Source organism: Amblyraja radiata, chromosome 27 (genome assembly GCF_010909765.2).
Source record: "Amblyraja radiata isolate CabotCenter1 chromosome 27, sAmbRad1.1.pri, whole genome shotgun sequence".
NCBI classification, from domain to species: domain Eukaryota; kingdom Metazoa; phylum Chordata; class Chondrichthyes; order Rajiformes; family Rajidae; genus Amblyraja; species Amblyraja radiata.
The window spans coordinates 8,684,403-8,708,797 of NC_045982.1; the positions used below are offsets into that span (position 1 = coordinate 8,684,403).

General features: G+C 44.3%; 1 protein-coding gene across 3 annotated transcripts; it reads right to left on the bottom strand.

Moving 5' to 3' along the window:
• Positions 1 to 999: 999 nt before the first annotated feature.
• On the bottom strand, positions 1,000 to 23,639 carry LOC116988385 (mediator of RNA polymerase II transcription subunit 30-like). 3 transcript variants are annotated; one of them, XM_033045043.1, is made up of 6 exons: positions 23,526 to 23,639; positions 22,050 to 22,129; positions 18,084 to 18,316; positions 5,954 to 6,112; positions 4,778 to 4,870; positions 1,000 to 1,278 (listed from the first exon to the last, which is right to left on the bottom strand). In XM_033045043.1, exons 3-6 carry the CDS (start codon positions 18,297 to 18,299, stop codon positions 1,183 to 1,185), a joined length of 564 nt encoding a protein of 187 aa, XP_032900934.1. In that variant the 5' UTR covers positions 18,300 to 18,316; positions 22,050 to 22,129; positions 23,526 to 23,639; the 3' UTR covers positions 1,000 to 1,182. The 3 variants fall into 3 exon arrangements, with proteins under 3 accessions (XP_032900934.1, XP_032900935.1, XP_032900936.1); XM_033045044.1 differs by having other exon boundaries at positions 22,050 to 22,125; positions 23,526 to 23,632; XM_033045045.1 differs by lacking the exon at positions 23,526 to 23,639 and adding an exon at positions 23,159 to 23,288.
• Between the last annotated feature and the right edge of the window lie 756 nt (positions 23,640 to 24,395).

Below are 24,395 nucleotides of genomic sequence, written 5' to 3' on the forward strand. Positions count from 1 at the left end.
AAATTGCACCTTCACAGAAGCTACAGTTCGACAAGGCTCTAGTTAGAGTCTGCTGCAGTGAATGTTTGTCACGTGACTTCAGGAAGGAGGGAATGCTGCATCAGTTAATCAAAACGGTTCTGGGACACATGTGAACGGTGAAGGCAGGTTACGCAAGATAGTGTTGAATCCCCAAACTGTAGAAGATTAAATGGCAATTGGATTCCTGTGCTGAATAGGGTTTGATAGGGTGGTTGGCATTGGCAAGAATCCAATTGGTAGGGGATGGTGGCAATGAATGGATCAGTATGAATGAGAGTCTAGATCCTTAATTTCAAGCTCTCAGCTTCAGGGGTATTCAAAAACAATTCTTTAAACAGGCAAAGGAAATTCAGTACTCTGCTCCCTCAAGAATCTGTTGAATTTCATTTCCATTAACAAAGATTTCACTTTCGAATTTACAGAATCAAGGCTGTTACGTGGATATCAGATATTGATCAGATATTGATCAGATATTGATCAGATACAATGTGATGGAATAGTCTTTGCTAAATCTTTGCACATCCCCAATCCTTCCAACTCGTCAGTTTAATTTCATGTATTTTGTGTTTTTATGACTGTTGGCAGATCAATTTCCCTCCTGGGATAAAGTTCTATCGTATCATATTGTGATAGAATAACTCCACGATACTCACCAAGATCTTAACTCGTTGGTTTGTTCATTCGAACATCAGAGATTCAATTTGCTTTAATAATCAAAAGTCATGCTATATTTTTACATATTTAAAGCATATATTTTGCTTCAATGCCAACTGTGTCCTTGACGTTGCTTGTAGCAGCAGGTTCATCATTCCAAGAGGCTCTAGCATGGTATCGGAAAGTTGGTAACACTGGCCACAAACCTTCCCCATGCGGCCAAGAACTGTCACATTGAACTCTACATTAACCCCCCCCCCCCCCCCCCACACACACACACACACACACGCACGCACACACGCACACAGAAAAAACACAATAATGGGACTTTTCAACACATTTACTGAATTACAATTAATTTCCCTAGTAGAAAAATATTTGTCTTTAAGAAAATGGTTATATGTACAGTGCAAAAACAGGAACAAAAAAACTACAAGGGTTTCGTTGCTTAACAGATCCTAAATGGAGAGGGCTCTTTGCAAACCAGAAATGGGATTTTCACAATGTTTAGTTCCTCATTGCCAGCATAGAATTGATGTCCCATATGAGACTCCGTAGCTGATCCATAATGTGCTTCAGTTCTTGGTTCTTCTGATGTAGTTTCTACGAGAATAAAATAACAATGTTGAAGAGCATGAAAAGCTGTAAATACTTTTCCATTAGTCACAGATTCAAGCAATCCCAGCTTTAATTATCTGATTAGTTAAACAAAATTCCTGATGCAAAACAATGGAGGCGGGGGGGGGGGGGGGGGGGGCACAGTGGCTCAGCGGTACAGTTGCTGCATTACAGCGCCAGATACCCGGGTTCGATCCTGACTATGGGTGATGCCTGTATGGTGAGTTTGTACGTTCTCTCCATGGGATTTCCCTGGGTGCTCCGGTTTCCTTCCATGATCCAAAGACGTACATGTTTATAGCTAATTGGGTTTGGTAAAGACTGTAAATTGTCCTAGTGTGTAGGATAATGTTAGTGTACAGGGATTGCTGGTCGCCGTGGACTCTGTGGGCCGCAAAGGGCCTGTTTCCACACTTTACTTCTAAACTAAACTAAAAATATCCATTTCATATCCTATGTTGCATTTGTTGTTCTTGAATCCACATGAACCTGGAATGCACGGTTTCATTCTAACAGCACCAACAATGAGATCGAGTAATATTTGGAACTTTATTTCCACTTAGATGACTACACTGACCTTTTTACTGATTATTTGCAGTTGGTTTTCAAGCATGAATTAACCATCAATTGGGGAATTATTTGGCATTTAAAAAGGAAAACCAAAAAACCTAATGAGCAACCTTTTACATAAATTGTACAAGGTCCAATGCAAGTGGGCATCAACACAAAGGCATTTTAGCAAGGCCAAATAGCAAAATATAACCTGACCTGCCATAGTTTAACACATGCACTCCAGTAGCCTTTAGACTTTAGAGATACAGCTGGAAAATCGGCCATTCGGCCCACAGAGTCCGCCCTGACCAGCGATCATCCCGTACACTAGCACTATCCTACACATTGGGGACAATTTACAATTGTATTGAAGCCAATTAACCTACAAACCTGTAGGTCTTTGGAGTGTGGGAGGAAACTGGAGCACCCGGAGAAAGCCATGTGGTCACAGGGAGAACGTACAAACTCTGTACAGACAGCGCCCATAGTCAGGATCGTACCCGGGTCTCTGGCGCTGCAAGGCAGCAACTTTACCTCCATGTACCTCCATGCCACCCCCAGTAGCTCAATAAATCATACAATAGTTCGCTGCCATTCTCAACTCGACCTGGAACACAGACTTTATTTGTCCAGGTACAGACCTTGGTCGGATGATGAAAGAAAATGGAAGGGGATGCAAACTGAGGAGACGGTGTGCCCCATGGGTGCCTACCACAACCCAGAGGGATGTCCCAACATGCATTTTAATGGAAATGCCACTGAATATTAGTCAAGAGTGTTTTATTGTCGTATGTCCCTAAAAAGAACAATGACATTCATACTTGCAGCAGCACAACAGATGTGTAAACATAATGCTCAGTGAACAAAAATGTGAATCTCAATAATAAAAACATTACTGAATATTACAAAATAACAATCACATTTGTTTTGTATGTTCTGGTTTACATCAAAGATAGACACAAAATGCTGACATAACCCAGCAAGACAGGCAGCATCTCTGGAGATAAGGGATGGGTGACATTTCGGGTCGAGACCCTTCTTCAGAAGAAGCATTTTGTGTCTATCTAATTAGCTTTTAGTAGGGTCCCACATACAATTATTGCACTATTGTATTAAGTGTTAATTGTAAGGCAAGTATTGGCCAGGACAAATCCAAAATCTCCCTCTGTTTAAATTAGTGTCAGGATTATTTGTTCGCATTTACCCAAGGCTTTGCCTCATTTGCAGGGTTGCATAATGCGATTTAATTTGAGTGCAATGTTCAGGTGACACCAGCTTATTTATTAGATGGGTTGAAGATACTGAAGGGTTCCGACCTGAAATGTCACCTAATTCGTTTTCTCCAGAGTCGCTGCCTGACCCGGTGAGTTACTCCAGCGTTTTGTGTCTATTTTCTTGGCATAAACCAGCGTCTGCCGTTCCTTCGCACACACCAGCTCATTTGTTGGGGGACCAAGCAAAAAGTTTACAGATGCTAGATTTTTGGTCAATCCATCCTCATTTCTAAGAAACTTTCTGTAAACCACAAGTTAGTTGGGGCCCCACAGGTTGTATTTCAAGTTGTCATTAATGGCCATCCGGGACTTCACGTAAACCACACAACCGGAATCATTACTAGACACAGCATGAACGGAAGCTACAGAGCTATTATTGCTGTGCTGGGGGGTTTTGGTAGAGTTACCCAATTAATAGGTTTAAGGTGAGGGTCTCACCTCACCAGATTCCACTGCTTTTTTTTTTAAATTGCTGTTTTTTTCCCTTTTTCCTTCCGCCCACAATATTTAATATGGAAAATAATACGTGATTCTGTTACATTCTGTTTGTAGGTTGTTTGGTTTGTTTGTTTGTCTTTTTGCACAAAGTCCACGAGCATTGCCACTTTTCATTTCACTGCACATCTCGTATTTGTGTATGTGACAAATAAACTTGACTTGACTTGACTTGAGGGGTGGGGGGAAGATTTAATAGGAATCTGAGGGGTAACTTTTTCACGCAAAGTGCGATAGGTGTATGGAACGAGCTGCTGATGGTGGTAGTTGAGGCAGGTTCTATTAAAAAACATTTAGACAGGTAACCATATAACCATATAACAATTACAGCACGGAAACAGGCCATCTCGACCCCTCTAGTCCGTGCCGAACACATAATCTCCCCTAGTCCCATATACCTGCGCTCAGACCATAACCCTCCATTCCTTTCCCATCCATATAACTATCCAATTTATTTTTAAATGATAAAAACGAACCTGCCTCCACCACCTTCACTGGAAGCTCATTCCACACAGCTACCACTCTCTGAGTAAAGAAGTTCCCCCTCATGTTACCCCTAAACTTCAGTCCCTTAATTCTCAAGTCATGTCCCCTTGTTTGAATCTTCCCTACTCTCAGTGGGAAAAGCTTTTCCACGTCAACTCTGTCTATCCCTCTCATCATTTTAAAAACCTCTATCAAGTCCCCCCTTAACCTTCTGCGCTCCAAAGAATAAAGCCCTAACTTGTTCAATGGATAGGACATGGATAGGACAGGTTTAGAGGGATATGAGCCAAATGCAGGCAGGTGGGACTAGTATGGATGGGAATGTTGGCTGGTGTGGGCAAGTTGGGCCGATTGGCCTGTTTCCACATTGTATGACTCTAAGCTCACTGTCCTGTTCTTTTTTCATTCTCCTGCAATCTGTTGCCATTCAAAGTATTCATCTAAACTTCGTTGAGTTAATGGCCATTACCACCGTCTTTGCCAGAGTCTTGCGTTCCAGGTGACAACAACATACAGTGTACAATAAACGTTGCTGGTGCTGCTTCTAATTCACTGATCCTCCAGACCAAGCAAGAGCGAGGGTGGAGGCTACCTGGTCATTAAAATGGCTGTAGACAGCGACCCACTGAAACGAGGTACTGATGATTTCAAGGTCAAGTTCCACGCGCACACATTACCTCAAGGATTTCTTGGTACTCTGTATTTATCAAACCCCCAACATTCGGAAGATCTGAAGATCTGAAAGGCTCATCACCCACAAAGGGAATCAACTGTGGACCGAAAATAAGAGGCAAAGTTTAGAAAGGAATATGTTTTCCACATAAATATATATATAGTTGATATGTACCTCAACAGAAATTACCCACGTTAGATTGCTTAATACTTAAAAATATTTGCCTTGAAAGATTAAAGTGAGTCCTGGAATCCACGGAGTTGCAGATACGGATGTAGAGGATTTTTACCATAGTGGTCCGCTCAGTCCCTTGTGTCTGCTACATGTTTATTCAGACCAAGGCTGATGAGGAGTTGAGGGAACAATCAGTTTCCATCCACCCATGGTTACCCAATGTCATACAGTGATAAATATCTACCATTATCGTAATAGCTAGAGATTCGGATCCTACCGTCCTTTGAGGAAGAATTTCAAAGATGTCCAACCAGAGAAAGAATCCACCTCATCGCTACCTTAATGATGGGAGTTCCTTTAGTTTTCAACAAGCAGATTCTGCAAAGGTTTACGTGGCCAAAACCTGGATTAGAGGATATCAGCTACAAGGGGGAAGTTGGACAGACTGGGACTGGTTTCTCAGGAACGAAGGAGATCGAGGGGAGGCCTGATGGGAGTAGATAACAATTCTCAGGGGCACAGATAGAGTAGGTAGTAAGAATCTTTTTCCCTGGATGAAAATTAGAAGCAGCATCAGTGAGGGGCAATTTAGTGTTTACACAAAGGATGGGTGGGTGATTGTAACGCACTGCTAGGGATGCTGGTGGAGGCAGATACGATAGTGGTATTTAGAGGCATTTGGATAGACACAGGGATATGTAGGGAATGGAAGGATATGGATTACGTGCAGGCAGATAAGAATTAGTCTTGACATCATATTCGGCACAGACACTGCCGGCCGAGGAGAGTGTTCCTGTGCTATTTTCTGTTCAAAAACATTGCCCCAATTCAGCATTAAGTTAAGAGAGAGGTGCTTGCTAATACTACACTTGTTTCAGATGTCCTCTGCTGCATTGAGAAAACCAATTAACAAGTCACTAATTACATTACGATACGATGGAATTTTATTCGTCCCCAGGAGGGAAATTGATCGGCCAACTGTCACGAAACGCAAGTCACTAGTTACCTCTGTTACGGAAACGTCTGTCACCCCGCACATCTCTCCACACTTGTCGTACAACAACCGCAGCTTCTTGAAGAGCAGGGTGAGCTGGCGCAGGTGCTCCTGCAGCTTGTTGGACCGTTCCTGGTACACCGCATGGTTCTGAGTCACACCATTTGGCAGCTGCATGGAAACCAGGGTGGAATACAACAAGAAATAAATAACATCCCCACACATACACAGTCATTGTGGACCACAAACTCCTCATCTCTCCCTCCCTATTTCTCTCCCTCCATACAGTGGCACAGCGGGTAGAGCCGTCGCATCACAGCATCAAGAGACCCAGGTTCCAGCCTATCCTGAGACGTTGTCTGTGAGGAGTTTGCAGGTTCTTCAAGTGACCCCCCCCCCCCTCCACCAGGCTTCCTCCAGTTTCCTCCCACATCAGAAAGATGTACAGATTTGTTGGGTAATTGACCCCTAATGTGTAGGGAGTGGATGCGAAAATGGAATTAGTGTGAACATGAGATCGATGTTTAAATTCCATTTGGAATATTTTGTAGGACCAAGAAACCAAGAGACCAAGATGTGGACTCGGTGGGCCAAAATGCCTGTTTCCATGCTTTCAATTCAATCCAGTGCACTGAAATATCAAGAGACACAGGATAGGTTTTAAAATGTTTGAGAAGGATACACAAGATCCCCCTCATTACCTTTTCACCCCAATTGTGCTTAGGGAGAAGGAACAAAGATCTACTATAGAGGCACGAGGAATGAGGAACTTGAGTTAGTGGGAGAGAATAGAGCAACCATGATTATTGAAGTGGTGTAGGTTACTGGGGATTTAAGAGACATCGAAATGAAAAATAAGAAATGGGTTGAGGTTTGTAGTTAGCTATAGGCACTGAATGTAATAATAATAATAATAATAAATTTTATTTATGGGCGCCTTTCAAGAGTCTCAAGGACACCTTACAAAAATTGAGCATGTAGAGGAAAAACATGCAAGGGGAATGAAATAAATAGTAGAGACATGACTAGTACACAAAGTAAAGACAGAATTCAATACAAAACACAGTATGAGGCAATTAATGCACAGATGAAAAGGGAGGGGGACGTGGGGCTAAGGATAGGCAGAGGTGAAGAGATGGGTCTTGAGGCGGGACTGGAAGATGGTGAGGGACACGGAATTGCGGATCAGTTGGGGGAGGGAGTTCCAGAGCCTGGGAGCTGCCCTGGAGAAGGCTCTGTCCCCAAAACTGCGGAGGTTGGACTTGTGGATGGAGAGGAGACCGGCTGATGTGGATCTGAGGGACCGTGAGGGTTGGTAGGGGGAGAGGAGGTCAGTGAGATATGGGGGGGGCAGATGGTGGAGGGCTTTGTAGGTGAGGACCAGGATTTTGTAGGTGATCCGGTGGGGGATGGGAAGCCAGTGAAGTTTTTTGAGGACTGGAGTGATGTGATGCCAGGATTTGGTGTGGGTGATGAGTCGGGCGGCTGCGTTCTGGACCAGTTGGAGTCGGTTGACGTAGGTGGAGCTGATGCCAAGGAGGGTTGATGTAGGTGGAGCTGATGCCACTACTGCAATTTGTTTCCAGTTACTGAACCTTGTATTGAAATGAAATTCAACGCAAAATGTTTGTTTAGTGCACATAGCAAAGGACAAATGCTTAACTGCGTACGCAGGCAAGAGGGGCAATAACAAGTGGACAAAGAGGTAAGACAAATGTCGAGAAGTCGATGGGCTGGCAATAGGGTGAGTGTGAGGAGGAGGGGAGTGCGCGAGAGGAGGGGAGATTTGTTTTTTAAACGTACAAATGTCTGCAGCGCACAGTTTGAAAGGTCGGAGGAAAGCAATTTAGTGAGAACGATCAAATGAGAATTAATAACAGATGTGAAGAAGAAGTGTAGAGAAGAGCAGAGGGAGTGGAACTAAAGTGATGGCTTTTTCAAAGGGTTGACACTGACAGGGTGATTTGCTGCAGGATCAACACATTTGTGACTTTTTTTTATTATATCTTGGAGCAATTTTCTTGCTTTGAAGATTTTTTTTTTACAGAATAAAAGCAAGTGACATTTCAACATCACGGCTTAATTAAATCACGTCACAGGTGCTGAAGGAATTAGTTACATCCTGACTGCTTTAATCACAGGATGTTTAACTGGGACACTGCATTGGTAATTAAAGAAGAAAATAAAAAAAGATAGAGCAATCAGAATGATGTGAGCTTTTGCAATTAATGTCTATGCAAATCCAGTGGGCACATTGACCTTAGAGGTGGTTCAACATGGATTCAATGTGACACCAGGGCTAAACGGGTTACATTTAGATGTTTTACAAACTCGGCTCATGTTCTCGTGATTACATAGAGTCAAGGTGGATCCAATTCACAAGTTTAATAATAATTCACATGTTTGATATTATGCAGGGAGAAATGATTCTCTTAGTTCAGAGGGCCAGAACTATATAATTAGAGCTGGATAGGTCATTGTGCCACCGACAATCTCCTCACACAGTGAGGGCTGTGATATCCTCAACACACCAATCTTTCCACCTCACAAAGTGCTGCCCAATCTGGTACATCAGGATGTTTCAATTTGAGATTGATAGCTTTTGCAGGGCAAAAAAAAGATAAGAGTTACAGAATTAGGTATGACAGGCGGCACGGTGACACAGCAGGCAATGTGGTTGCTGCCTCACAGCACCAGATACCCAGCTTTGATCCAGACTACGGGTGCTGTCTGTATTGAGTTTGTACCTTCTCCCCGTGACCATGTGGGTTTTCTCCATGTGCTCCGGTTTCCTCCTACAATCCAAAAATGTGCAGGTCTGTAGGCTAATACCAAAGATCCTATAGCGGAGTAAGATAGACCACTCCTTCTAAATGCAATGGGCTGACGTGTAGTACGCAACGGTGCGGAATGTGGGCCTTTTTTTCATCCATTTCAGTAACCCGACCCGACCCGACCCGACCCGACCCGACTCGCAGTGTAATCAACGTTGCGGGGGAACAGTTTGTGTTAATAAATTATAATTCCGAAAATGAGGAGAAGATTTTTACCAAAAAAAAAACTTTTATTTTTACGAGGATGTTTCCGTAACCAGCTTCCGTCCCCGCACTAGTATCTTTGCTCCGCTATGGGATCTTTGGTGCGGAAACGGAAGCCGGTTACGGAAATGGGGCAGAGAATTACCCATGAATCTGCCCTTTTTCGTCGAGTGATCTATCTTGCTTGCTATAGGATCTTTGGTTAATACTAGCTACCGCATTAGAAAGCTCCACAATCAAGCAGAGATGACCATCTAACTTTATTTAAATGCACAGGAATGGGCAAATTGGACATATGCTTACTTCTCCAATATGCAGTCGTTCATTAACTGTACTCACGGTCTTAATTAGTAATATTCCTTACACAAATCATCCTTATAAAACCTGGCTATTGCTTTGGGCTGAAGGATATCTTTAACCCTCTCACAGGAACAATATGGCTCCTATGGGTATTGCTGTTCCCTGACCTGTCCTTCTAATGCTTGGAAGTACAAAGTTACACATGGAAACCACAAAACATGGTTCTGTGAAACCTGCAGTTGAAAATTATGGTGTGTGGAAACTTTTAAAGAGGCCTAATCTGAGGAAAGACATTCTTGCCATAGAGGGAGTACAGAGAAGGTTCACCAGACTGATTCCTGGGATGTCAGGACTTTCATATGAAGAAAGACTGGATAGACTCAGTTTGTACTCGCTAGAATTTAGAAGATTGAGGGGGGATCTTATAGAAACGTACAAAATTCTTAAGGGGTTGGACAGGCTAGATGCAGGAAGATTGTTCCCGATGTTGGGGAAGTCCAGAACAAGGGGTCACAGTTTAAGGATAAAGGGGAAATCTTTTAGGACCGAGATGAGGAAAACTTTTTTCACACAGAGAGTGGTGAATCTGTGGAATTCTCTCCCGCAGAAGGTAGTTGAGGCCAGTTCATTGGCTATATTTAAGAGGGAGTTAGATGTGGCCCTTGTGGCTAAAGGGATCAGGGGGTATGGAGAGAAGGCAGGTACAGGATACTGAGTTGGATGATCAGCCATGATCATATTGAATGGCGGTGCAGGCTCAAAGGGCCGAATGGCCTACTCCTGCACCTATTTTCTATGTTTCTATGTTTCTATGTTTTAGAGAAACGCGCAGTGCTGTTGTGAAGCCATTGAAATGTTCGAAAGCAGTGATTCCCAACCTGGGGCCATATGGCCCTTTGGGGCCATGGCAAATTTCAGGAGGGCCACTGAAAAAAAATGGGATTTAGGGGGCCACAGGTTCAATGAAGGGGGCCACAGAGCTACCACCCTGTTGCCTCCTAAATTTCAGTTCTAATAAATTTAAATCTATGTAGTTGAAATATTTTTGATGTTTGTGGAATAGAATAAAAGAGAATATATGTGCAATTAATAGACGCTGATATGTTTATGGAAGGTATTATAATATTGAAGTACTTTTTTTCCGCTAATAATGTCAGGGGGACCCACAGAAAAATTAAAAGATCCCAAGGGGGCCATGAGCTAAAAAAGGTTGGGAACCACTGCTCTAAAGGACATTTCACATCAGAGTGAATAGTGGCTCCTTCAATTAAAAGTGATCCATATTTTGTCAGGGTGTAGTGTCCCGTTGGGTAAGACGTCTTCCAGAAGGGTGCAGTTCCAAAATATCTGCACTAGTACTCAGAGGGAGTACAAGCTGATATTGATTCAGTGAACGTAAAGGGACTGGATGAACCCATCTGAAAGGCTAGCCCATCTCCTCCTGTTTGTTAATCTGGCACAGTGGCAGAGCAGTAGAGATGCTGACTTACAGCACCTGGGACCCACGTTTGATCCTGACTAGGGGTGCTACCTGTACGGAGTTTGCATGTTCTCCCTGTGACCGCGTGGGTTATCTCCTAGATCTACGGTTTCTTCGCGCGCTCCAAAGACGTACAGGCTTGTAAATTAATTGGTTTCGGTACGTTGCAGAAATTGTCCCTAGCGTGTAGGATGGTGTTAATGTACAGGGTGATCGTTGGACGGCACGGACTCGGTGGGCCGAAGGGCCCGTTTCTGCTGTGTCTCTAAAGTTTAAAGTCAAAGCAAGTGGAGGATTGAGGCAGAAACAGGAAGGAGGGAATGAAGGAACAGAGTGTATGACAGACAAGCCCCAATCCAAGAACATTTTAAAACCCACACAAACAAAGTTGTAGGATTTCAGTTCTTTCCCATCTAAGTCAGAGGTTGATTAGCATTTTCCAGTGAATTGGTTTCCCTAGTCCTAGTTTACTTATCCAATTATTTAAGTTTGTATTAGATATCTAGCCCACCCTTCCAGAATTCAAGTTTTTTGTCCTTTCTCTCATGTGCAAGAAGGATTGGTTTATATTGAAGGAGCAAGCTCAGGTCCCTTGTTTCTAAATGAAAATAGACACTGGAGCCTTGCACCAGAAAACAGCTGGGATTGTTCAAAGAACAGTGTCATCTGGTGGTTAGTGATTATATTGCAGCTCGTAAATAGCTGGTGACTCGAATTACAGCACTGCTCAGATGTAAATATATAAACCGACCACAGTCAATACAAGCCTAGCCTTAATTTTTTTCCGAAGATAGACACAAAATGCTGGAGTAACTCAGCGGGACAGGCAGCATCTCTGGAGAGAAGGAATGGGTGACGTTTCAGGTGAGGAAGGGCCTCGACCCAAAACATCACTCATTCTTTCAGCATCTGCAATTCTTTCCTACTTAATGGGTGGGGTGGGGTGGGGGGGGGGGGGGGGGGGGGGGGGGGGGGGGGGGGGGGTGGGGGCGTCGGGAACAAAGAGGGGTCATAATGAATATTTGTAACTTTGTAACCTTGTCAGTGCGCTATCAGTTGCAACATTTTGCATATTTGTGTATTATATGCAAAGCTAAGAATTTCCCTCTACCCAGGCACATGTCATAGGGTTTTATTCATTCATAACAATCATGAGCATGCTATTTTCATGCCAGGAATATTAAGCAAATCAGTCTGTCTATTGGTAAATTACAATCCGGGCCGCAAGGAGTTATTCGTCAAAGTAGAAACATAGAAAATAGGTGCAGGAGTAGGATCATTCAATATGATGTTTAAGAAGGGACTGCAGATGCTGGAAAATCGAAGGTAGACAAAAGTGCTGGGGAAACTCAGCGGGTGCAGCAGCATCTATGGAGCGAAGGAATTAGGCAACGTTTCAGGCCGAAACCCTTCTTCAGACTACCTTCAGAATGTCTACCTTCATTCAATATGATCATGGCTGATCATTCAGAATCAGTACCCTGTTCCTGCTTTCTCTCTTGATTCCGTTAGCCCTAAGAGCTAAATCAAACTCTCTCTTGAATACATCCAGTGAATTGGCCTCCACTGCCTTCTGTGACAGAGAATTCCACAGATTCACAACTCTCTGGCTGAAGGGGTTTTTCCTCATCTCAGTCCTAAATGGCCTACTACCCCTTATTCTTAAACTGTGACCCCTGGTTCTGGACTCCCCCAACATGGGGAACAAGAGAAAAGTAGTTCTAGCCAAATCTAACTAAAACTAACCAAGGAAACTGTATGATTGAGGTGGCTACAATGGATTAAGGAGCTTCATTGAAAATCATAATGATGGCTAGACTTCAGGTGACAATGCAGGATCAGCAGCTTTCACCTTCCTTCTCCAATTACTGCAATAAAAGCCACCCACACAATTACTAACATAAATTATAGGATTACATTTATGGTCAAAGTTGTCATTAAAAAAAATAGCAAATATGAGGATTGGGGACAATTCAGAATGCAACAAAAATAGACGAAAATACATCGAGTCATACAGCGGGAAAACAGGCCCTTCGGCCCATCACGTCCATGCTGACCAAGATGACCCATCTAAGCAAGTCCAATTTGTCCGCATTTGGTCCATATCCCTCGAAACCTTTCCTATCCCATGTACCTGTCATGGTTGATTAAGGGATCAAAAGTGGAGTACGAGTGTATGAATCTGGCAATGATTATTGGCGTAGACTAATAGTGTGCATAAGTACAAAGAAAAATTAACAAAGTCAAATGCAGATCCTTTACAGTCAAAAAGGGAACAATTAAACGGGGAACAGAAAGCAATTAAAGTAATACTTTAATTCTGTCTTCACCAGAGGGCACAAATAACTTCAGAAATACTAAGGAACCAAGAGTCTAATGAAAAGAAATTAAAAGGAAATTAATATCGGTAGAAAATTACTACAGGAGAAATTAATGAATGTGAGACTAGAATGTGATAAATCCCCACAGCCTTATTGCAGAGAACTAAAAGAGGTAACCATGGAGATAGTGACATCATCCAAAATGAGCAGATTTCGAGAAAAAATAAGGAACTACACACCATATAGCCAGAATATCTTTAGACTTTAGATATGGGGTGGAAAACAGGATCTTCGGCCCACCGAGTCAGCAATGACCAGCGATCACTCCACGCACCAGGGACAATTTTCTACAATTTACAGAAGCCAATTAACCTACAAACCGGTAGGTCCTTGGAGCTTGGAGGAAACCGGAGCACCCAGAGGAAACCCACGTGGTCATGGGGAGAATGTAAAACTTTGTACAGACAGCACCCGTAGTCAGGAACAAACCCAGGTCTCTGGTGTTGTAAGGCATCAATTACCTCTGTGCTGCCCTAGTGAGCAAAATATTGAAGTCTATTGCAAGGCTATGAAAGTTGGACACTTAAAAAACTGTTTGATTAAACAGAGTCACCATGGATTTGTGAAAGGGAAATTGTGTTTGACAAATCTATTGGAGGTTTTTTTTAAATAGATAAGGGAGAACTAGTAAATGCAATGCATTCGGATTTTCAGAAGTCCTTGATAAAGGATAGTGTACAAAATTGAAGTGAATGGGATTGGGAGTGAAATATTGACATTGTTGAGTCTATTTAAGGTGGGTAATGAGATTTCTAGACACAAGAGGCATGAAAGAGTACCGGAGAAATCAGAAATGGTTTGGAGGCAGTATCAGCCAAAATCCAATGATAGAATCAACTCAAAGGGCTGAATGGTCCATTCTAGGTCCTAGGACAAACAATGTTTGATAGCATGTTAGATGGTAATAGAATAGGAACATAGTCAATTTTAAAAGAGTGTCCTAAGAGAATGCACCAGAGAGAGAGGGCTAAGGAGAGAATTCCTCTGAACCAAACCGGGTTCAATCCTCACCCCTGCCGCTGAGTATGTGGAGTTTGCACGTTCTCCCCGAGACCCCGTGGGTTAATAGATAAAAGATCAATAAATAATCATTGCAGTGGCATTCTTTGCCACAGAAGGCTGTGGATATTTTAGTGCCGGCATGGTGGCGCAGCAGTAGAGCTGCTGCCTTACAGTGCCAGAGACCCGGGTTTGATCCTTAATGACTACGGGTGCTGTCTGTACGGAGTTTGCACGTTCTCCCCGTGACCTGCGTGGGTTTTTTTTTCCAAGATCTTTGGTTTCCTCGCACACACCAAAGACGTACAGGTTTGTAGGTTAATTGACTTGGTATAAATGTAAAAATTGTCCCCAATTGGTGTAGGACGGTGTTAATTTGCGGGGATTGCTGGTCGGTGTGGACCCGTTGGGCCAAAGTGCCTTTTTCCACGCCGTATCTCTATACTAAACTAAAAGTCATGAAGTCATACCAGTCCAGAAGAACCTGCAGCACTGAAACTAACCACTGATTTGCCACAAGTCCATTGTTTATCCCTTCGTGGGCTTTCTTCCAGTCTTACTTTAACCCACCTCTTCACCACTCATGCTAACTCTTTCTCCTCCCCCCCCCCCCCCCCCCCCCCCCTCCACTTGCCTGACTTCCTCTTCTATGGAACTACACTATTGGCCAGTTCTTTTTTCTGATCACTGAGAGAAAAAGCAAAACCTATATTCCTTATCTCTTTGAATCGTGACAATCTTAGAAGTGGGGAAAAAAACTTCCATACATCTACCCTATCAAATCCGTTCATGATTTTTAATATCAAATCCTTGTGTGATTTTTAAAGAGCTCCAGCAATCTCCCATTCCCAGCAAGCTGCTCCACCTGTTCCTTTTCGCCCCCCCACATATATTTATAACTACCTCATGTATTATCAACCGTGCAAATATTTTATCGTTTCTGCAACAATTTTGTCCTGATTATGCGAGATGGTCCTTATGCAATAAAAAGACCAGCATCAGTAAAGAGATCGTGAAGCTATCAGACTGTAATACAAATCCATCCAGTTCACAGTAACCTCCTTCTGCAGCGGGATGCATACGTGGCTGAAACAGCGCGAGGGAGATCTCTCCAAGATGCAGTAAGGAGGGGGCGTCTCTAGAGTGATTATGAAACGGTAGCTCATTCCTCATCCCTATCCCAGCTCCCTTGGCAAGTGGGTGGTGTTGCTTGAACCATAGAGACCAAGACAATACAAGAGTTGCTGACTAACACAAGACCAAATTGACATTGCCTTCCAGTATGACAAAAATGCTGGAGAAACTCAGCGGGTGAGGCAGCATCTATGGAGCGAAGGAACAGGCAATGTTTCGGGTCAAGACCCTTCTTCAGACTGATGTCGGGGGGGAAGAAAGGAAGAGGCGGAGACATAGTATGCTACTTTTCACAGAAGTAATTGAATCAAGCGACTAGTTATTCCAAGACAGTCTCGGACCCAAGATAGGCAAAACTCCCAGTGTGGAATACTATGTTTCAGTTTAGTTTATCTTCAGGTGTGCCAAGTTACAGTGAATGAAAAGCTTTTGTTGCAAGCTAACCAGTCAATGGAAAGACAATATATGACTTTGGAAACTATAGGTCCAAAATGATTTCTCACAAACATGCTACACCCACCACGTCATGTCCTAAATTAGCTCCAAATTGCAGCCCAAAATCTTATCTACATTTCAATGAACCAAACCCAGTACATCCATGTAAATGCTTTTTGCACCTTGCCCAGTTTATCCAGTGTAATGACACCCATCCTCCAGCAGGGTGACCAAAATTGTCCACAGTACTCCAAATGTGGTATTATCAATGTCTAAAACAGCATTTAGGCAATAGACAATAGGTGAAGGAGATGGCCATTTGGCCCTTCAAGCCAGCACCGCCATTCACTGTGATCATGGCTGATCATCCACAATCAGTACCCTGTTCCTGCCTTCTCCCCATATCCCCTGACTCCGCTATCTTTAAGAGCTCTATGAAAGCATCCAAAAAATTGGCCTCCACCGCCTTCTGAGGCAAAGAATTCCACAGATTCACAATCCTCTCTGTGAAAAATATTTTGCTCATCTCCGTTCTAAATGGCTTAGATTAGATTAGATTAGATTAGATTAGATTTACTTTATTAATCCCCTTATTCAGGGGAAATTCAGATATCCTTGCAGCACACTAATAAAAATACAACATAGCATTCAAGAAGTTCAACACCTCTCTCATTTTACAATTAATAACAATATTTGATTAGTACCAAAGCCCTTGTCTTGAGGTGGTTAAAAAACATAAAGTTTTTACTAAGATCCCTGCAATACATTGATGTGCACAAATTAAGCTGCTGGCCCATTGTCACACCCCACTGATTGATCAAGCAACACGCAGGAACATTCTTGTGCCGATATTTTGGGTTTGAAAGGAAAGGTTTTACCAGCGGTAATTTAAAGTGGATGGTGTGGGTTCTCGATTAGTAAGGACGTCAAAGGTTACAGGGAGAAGCCAGGAGAATGGGAGAATGCGGGAAAAATGGATCAGCCATGATCAAATGGTGCAGCAGACGCGATGTTTAGTTCAGTTTAGAGATAGACTGAAATAGGCCCTTCGGCCCACAGGGTCCGTGCCGACCTGTACACTTGGTCTATCTACACACTAGGGATAAGTTACAGAAGCCAATTAACCTACAAAGCTGATATCTTTGGAATGTGGGAGGAAACTGGAGCACGCAGGGAAAACCTACATAGTCACAGGGAGAATGTACAAACTATGTACAGACAACACCCGTAGTCAGGATTGAACCCGGGTCTTTGGCACTATACGGCAGCAGCTCTACCGCTGTGAACAGTGCCACTATACTGGTTAATGGGCTCGATGGGCCGAATGGCCTAATTCTGCCTCTACGTCTAATGAACTGCTCCAACAATTCAGGGGAGATGATGGGCGGACAATATTTCACACAAAAGATGGTGGGTGTATGGAATGAGCCGCCAATGGAGGTAGTTGAGGCTGGGGCAATTGCAACGCTTAAGAAACAATTAGACAGGTACATGGATAGGACAGGTTTAAAGGGATATGGGCCAATCGCAGGCAGGTGGGACTAGTGTGGAAGGGACATGTTGGCCGGTGTGGGCAAGTTGGGCTGAAGGGCCTGTTTCCATGCAGTATGACTCTAATATATCTCTAGCAAAAACCACATCCCATGATTAAATAACATGTATTTTTTCCAACAAAAAAGAAAATCATGGGTTTGACGAGAGCGCTGGTGAGAGGCAGTTACATAGAAACGTAGAAAATAGATGTAGGAGTAGCCCATTCGGCCCTTCGAGCCAACGCCGCCTGTGGGAGCCTTTCATGCTGAGGCTAGTTACTGTTAGCATATTATATTATTTTGTCTAGAGATTTCTAGCAGTATCATTTTGAACGCTTGGGGATGGCCATTCGATACGTAGATGGGTGTGATATATATGATAGAGGGAGAGGGACTGACCAGACCAGCCATGGGATTTGGAGAGAACACAATTCTTACCAGATAGTAAGAACGGAAAGCTACAATTCGTATAAGAATAAAGAGGATCTGGCATGTTCATTTTTTGTTTGTAAAACTACTTCACGAAAGAACCAATAACGACTGGAAGATTGGGAAATGATTGAGAAACAATGTTTTCGTTTCATCTGTGTATGTAAGTACTCAGTTAAAATGACATTAAAGTAAATACTGAATACTGAAGATCATTTTTTTCTTGTCTGCGTAAGATCATTTCCACCACCCGTGCAGTAATGGCAACAGAAAGTTGGACATCGGAAAAGTTTGAAATTGCCATTACACCGCCATTCAATATGATCATGGCTGATCATCCAAATTCAGTACCCCGTTCCTGCTTTCTCCCCATTTCCCCTGATTCCTTTGACCCTAAGGGCATGAAGCAATTACCTGTGTTGCCCGCAGCATGTGGAAGATGTCCATGGTGCGAGCCACGATGTCCTGAACAGTCTCCTGACCAACCTTACAAAGGGTGACGCAGGTGATCTCACGCAGGGCACTCTGTGGCTGCTGTGGGGGGATGGACGGGGCAGCGGGGTGGACAGGGGCGACGGGGAGCGAGTGGAGGCCAGGGATCCGCGGCCCACCCCCTGGTAGCGCCGTCATTGCCAGTCCAGTCAAATCTGCAGGGAAGAGGAAAGGGTGAATGAAGGTGATGCAAATGATTAGAATGGCAAAACACAAAGTGCTGGAGTAATTCAGCATCTCCAAGACAGCATCTCTCGAGGACATGAATAGGTGACATTTCGGGTCAGGACCATGAAGGAGGGTCCCAATCCGAAACGATGCAAACCATGCCTGGACCACACCTGGAGTATTGTGTGCAGTTTTGGTCCCCTAATTTGAGGTAGGACATTCTTGCTATTGAGGGAGTGCAGCGTAGGTTTACAAGGTTAATTCCCGGGATGGCGGGACTGTCATATGCTGAGAGAATGGAGCGGCTGGGCTTGTACACTCTGGAGTTTAGAAGGATGAGAGGATATCTTATTGAAACATATAAGATTGTTAAGGGTTTGGACACGCTAGAGGCAGGACACATGTTCCCGATGTTGGGGGAGTCCCGAACCAGGGGCCACAGTTTAAGAATAAGGGGTAAGCCATTTAGAACAGAGACGAGGAAACACTTTTTCTCGTTGTGAGTTGTGGAATTCTCTGCCTCAGAGAGCGGTGGAGGCCGGTTCTCTGGATACGTTCAAGAGAGAGCTAGATAGGGCTCTTAAAGATAGCGGAGTCAGGGGATACGGGGAGAAGGCAGGAACGGGGTACTGATGTGGATGATCAGCCATGATCACATTGAATGGTGGTGCTGGCTCGAAGGGCCGAATGGCCTACTGTTGCACCTATTGTCTGTTGTCTATTGAATCCATGTCTTCCAGGGAAACTACCCGAATGCAGTACTTTGTTTTTTCATTATAAATGAAGCAGATCCCCTCCCATAGCAGACTCCCAAGGCCTATATCTCGGGTCCCTGGCAGCATAGGCGTACTGTTCTGATTCCGATCGACTCCTCTAGGAGGCCGTGACCTCTGATTGTCTGGCAATATGGATAATCCAGAAAGGCTTTGGAACCAAGACTGCTGGAAAATTGGTGGTGGTCCCTGTATCTATCCAATGGCTTGGATAGAGTGCATGTGGGAGAGTCTCGGACTAGAAGTCATAGCCTTAGAATGAAAGGATGTTCTTTTAGGAAGGAGATTAGGAGATATTTCTTTAGTCAGAGGGTGATGAATCTGTGGAATTCTTTGCCACAGAAGGCTGTAGAGGCCAAGTCAGTGGATATTTTTAAGGCAGAGATAGTTAGATTTTTTATTGGTACAGGTGTCAGAGGTTATAGGGGAGAAGACAGGAGAATGGGGTTGGGAGGGAGAGATAGATCTGCTATGATTGAATGGCGGAGTAGACTTGATGGGCCGAATGGCCTAATTCTACTCCTATTAAATGAACTTATGATCTCTCGCTTACCAAAAATGATGTCCATTACTCAACTGATCTGCATTAACATAAGAGTCAGTTATTAAAGATGGGATAGCAGCACATTTGGAAAGTGGTGAAATCATTGGACAAAGTCAGCATGGATTTACGAAAGGTAAATCATGTCTGACGAATCTTATAGAATTTTTTGAGGATGTAACTAGTAGCGTGGATAGGGGAGAACCAGTGGATGTGGTGTATCTGGACTTCCAGAAGGCTTTCGACAAGGTCCCACATAAGAGATTAGTATACAAACTTAAAGCACACGGCATTGGGGGTTCAGTATTGATGTGGATAGAGAACTGGCTGGCAAACAGGAAGCAAAGAGTAGGAGTAAACGGGTCCTTTTCACAATGGCAGGCAGTGACTAGTGGGGTACCGCAAGGCTCAGTGCTGGGACCCCAGCTATTTACAATATATATTAATGATCTGGATGAGGGAATTGAAGGCAATATCTCCACGTTTGCGGATGACACTAAGCTGGGGGGCAGTGTTAGCTGTGAGGAGGATGCTAGGAGACTGCAAGGTGACTTGGATAGGCTGGGTGAGTGGGCAAATGTTTGGCAGATGCAGTATAATGTGGATAAATGTGAGGTTATCCATTTTGGTGGCAAAAACAGGAAAGCAATTATCTAAATGGTGGCCGACTAGGAAAAGGGGAGATGCAGCGAGACCTGGGTGTCATGGTACACCAGTCATTGAAAGTAGGCATGCAGGTGCAGCAGGCAGTGAAGAAAGCGAATGGTATGTTAGCTTTCATAGCAAAAGGATTTTAGTATAGGAGCAGGGAGGTTCTACTGCAGTTGTACAGGGTCTTGGTGAGACCACACCTGGAGTATTGCGTACAGTTTTGGTCTCCAAATCTGAGGAAGGACATTATTGCCATAGAGGGAGTGCAGAGAAGGTTCACCAGACTGATTCCTGGGATGTCAGGACTGTCTTATGAAGAAAGACTGGATAGACTTGGTTTATACTCTCTAGAATTTAGGAGATTGAGAGGGGATCTTATAGAAACTTATTAAATTCTTAAGGGGTTGGACAGGCTAGATGCAGGAAGATTGCTCCCGATGTTGGGGAAGTCCAGGACAAGGGGTCACAGCTTAAGGATAAGGGGGTAATCCTTTAAAACCGAGATGAGAAGAACTTTTTTCACACAGAGAGTGGTGAATCTCTGGAACTCTCTGCCACAGAGGGTAGTCGAGGCCAGTTCATTGGCTATATTTAAGAGGGAGTTAGATGTGGCCCTTGTGGCTAAGGGGATCAGAGGGTATGGAGAGAAGGCAGGTACGGGATACTGAGTTGGATGATCAGCCATGATCATATTGAATGGTGGTGCAGGCTCGAAGGGCCGAATGGCCTACTCCTGCACCTAATTTCTATGTTTCTATGTTTCTATAATCCTGCATTTTGTCACAATCATCCTGTCTATTAATTACACCTCCTGACTTCCAGGCATGCTGCAAACTTTGACATGACAGGTAAAAATTACATCCCGCAGTCTGTTACAACTAACTCCGAGCATCCACAATGATTCAGAAAAGGGAATTTCTATTTATCACTGGTCTGAAAAGCTGCTCATGACTTCAGTGGTACATAGCCTGATTTATAAAGATCACTCTGGATTTCCCCCAGAGAAAATAGTTTGCTTCAATCCAAGCCTACTTGAAATATATATATATAGAGATTAGGGGAATAGCCAGTCTTTCCCCCTGTGTTTAAGGTGAGAGGGGAAAGATTTAAAGGGGACCCAAGACCAGGTTTAACCCATGCAGTGGGCGGTCGGGGATTTGTAACGATCTACCAGAGGAAGGGATAGAGGTGGCAAATTTACAACTTTTTAGAAAGAGACTTGGGACAGATACATGGATGGAGAAAGTTTGGAGGATGATGGTCAGATTGTGATTAGATCCATTGGGACAATTGGTTGGCATGTCTGAATTGGATTGAAGGGCCTATTTCCATCCCGTGTAAGTCAGTGACTATTTGCTCTCAATTTTCAAAACCTGGAGTTTTCACAAGCAAGGATTATGCATTCCCTCTTTAAGTGTTAACTTAATGAAATATCTAAGAGTGGATAGCGGGAGAGCTGTTGAATTATTATTCCTCGAAAGTGCTGAAGGGCCTGATGAAGGGTCTCCACCCGAAACGTCACCTATTCCGTTCCTCCAGAGATGCTGCCTGACCCAGTTACTCCAGCACTTTGTGTCCATCTTCAGTGTAAACCAGCATCTGCAGTTCCTTCTTACACAAGTGTTGATGTCAGAATGGTGCAGATCCGAGAAAGAGAGGGGGGGGGGGGGCGGGATCTGAGAAAGAGAGGGGGGGGGAGGTAGGCTGGAGGAAATGAGGATTGAAAGAGTCTACAGAACACTTCCACGTCCTTACCTCTTCAAATATCGATTGTTCAAGAGCTTCTTCCTTCCACTGAGTGATCAAGCTTCCGAAAGCCAACAGTCTGTGCCTGCCTTTATGCAAAGAAGGGAAACAGAAGGAATTGGACATCAAGATAGACACAAAAAGCTGGAGTAACTCAGCGGGACAGGCAGCATCCCAGGAGAGAAGGAATGAATGGGTGACGTTTCGGATCTGAAGAAGGGTCTCGACCCGAAAAACGTCACCCATCCCTTCTCTCCAGGGATGCTGCCTGTCCCGCTGAGTTACTCCAGCTTTATCTTCGAATTGGACATCAATTTGTGACAGCGACTCTTTTGCCTTGAATCCTGATAGCAGTAACACCTCGTGGACCCCTCCCTCCAGAAGAGGCCTCCGCCTCCGAGCAGGTTTCCCACGTAATGTATCTCATGGGGAGGAAAGCGATTCACGGAATGCATTCAAACCCGAACAATCAATGGTATCGAGAGACAACTCCTTTACACAAAAGTGATGTTGATTTTTAAACTGGTTACAATATAGCGTGGTATACAATATAGAGAAGAGAACAATTCTATTCAAAATGATACAAGAATTTGAAGCAAATGATCGGCCCTTTGCCAGCTCCACCATTCAATGGCTGATTGAAGATAGACACGAAGTGCTGGAGTAACTCAGTGAACCAGGCAGCATCTCTAGAGAAAAGGGATGGGTGATCCGAAACATCATCCATCCTTTTTCTCCAGAGATGCTGTCTGACCCGCTGAGTTACTCCAGCACTTTCTGATATGATCCAGCATCTGCTGTTCCTTTCCACACATCATGGTTGATTGAGTTGTCTTATTCTGCAGGAGGGGGTCAGAGCTTCGACTCGGAGGGAGGACGAGGGGAGGTGGGTGGTCTGGACAGTTACTCTGTGCCGCAGATAGACACAAAGTGTCGGGAGTTACTCAGTGAATGGGCTCCGGTCAGTTTCAGCCGCCCCCAGACACATTGCAACAGCATTTGGAACACAGCGAGCCCAGCGCTCGCTACATTCCCGCACAAAACGTTACACTATTCCAAGTTCACAACACAAAGTATCGCCGCAAACAAAGCGACGCCACTTCAGGCAAAGGTCTCACCCCACAAACAAAACGTCTGTTCTCATTCAGGATGGAGCAGGATTCGCGAACAAGTGAGCGGGCAATGGTCTCACAGAACAAGCAAGCAATCAATCACACCGCAAGGACACAAAGAACTGGAGATGCTGAGATCTAGCGGAGGGCACAGAGTGCTGGAGTAACTCAGCGGCTCAGGCAGACTGCCCTGGAGAATATGGAGAGGCGGCGTTTCGGGGGGGGGGGGGGGGGGGGGGGACTGCAAAGCAGAAGCGAACCTTCTGGCTAGAAACAGAAAAAGTGAACATGTTATTTCCCACGAATTCATTCAAATCAGGAGAGGGGAGGCGCCGCATTTGGCAAACAGAAAAATATAACTTTTTTATTTTACCCTTTCAAGATGAAAATCCAAAGCCAGCCACCTTTCTGCCCGTCCTTACGTAAAACATAAAGTTTCAATATTGTGACAGGAAAGGGATCTCGGTATTCGGTAACAAATCAGAGATGGGAGGTGACTTCACTTCCGTATTTTGAATTGTGCTGTTTCATTGGCCTTGAGGAGGGGAGGGGAGGGGGCGTAGTGTTAATGTTGGGGGGTAGAAGGACATCACTGCACAGAACTGCATCCGTCCGCTTTCATGAAACGACAAAGAGCCTCTCGCCGTGAAATGCAATAGGCACTATTAAACTGTGGTGCAGAATCGCCGTTCCGTGTCCGATTTTTTTTTCCCACCGAAAGCGTGTCCCACACACACTGGACCAGAGATAGACGCAGAATGCTGGAGTAACTCAGTGGGACAGGCAGCATCCCCGTGTGAGTGCGGACAAAGTCTGAGGAAGGGTCTCGACCCGTTCCTTCTCTCCAGAGATGCTGCCTGGCCCGCTGAGTTACTCCAGCATTTTGTGTCTATCGTGGGTGCGGACAAAGACTCGCTACCCCTTCTTATCTCGCCCGTGGCGAGCCGCCGCCAGCAGTCTGGAGATGGGCTCTCATTCCAACCCCCGCCCCAATACTTGCAGAGGAGAGTTCAAGAAGGAACTGCAGATGCTGGAAGATCTTGCAGAGGAGATCCTTTTTTGGACCAGGTGGGAACCTCGGATGCCAGAAGCAAGACATTGAGGATGCCCTTGGATACTTGAATCAGTGGGTCTACACTGACCATTAGGACTCCACCAGCTATCTTACCTGGGGTGGACTGTTTGTGTGGATTCTCCCTCTTGAAGGATGCTCTGGCATCGTCCTCGGAGACTGAGATCACAG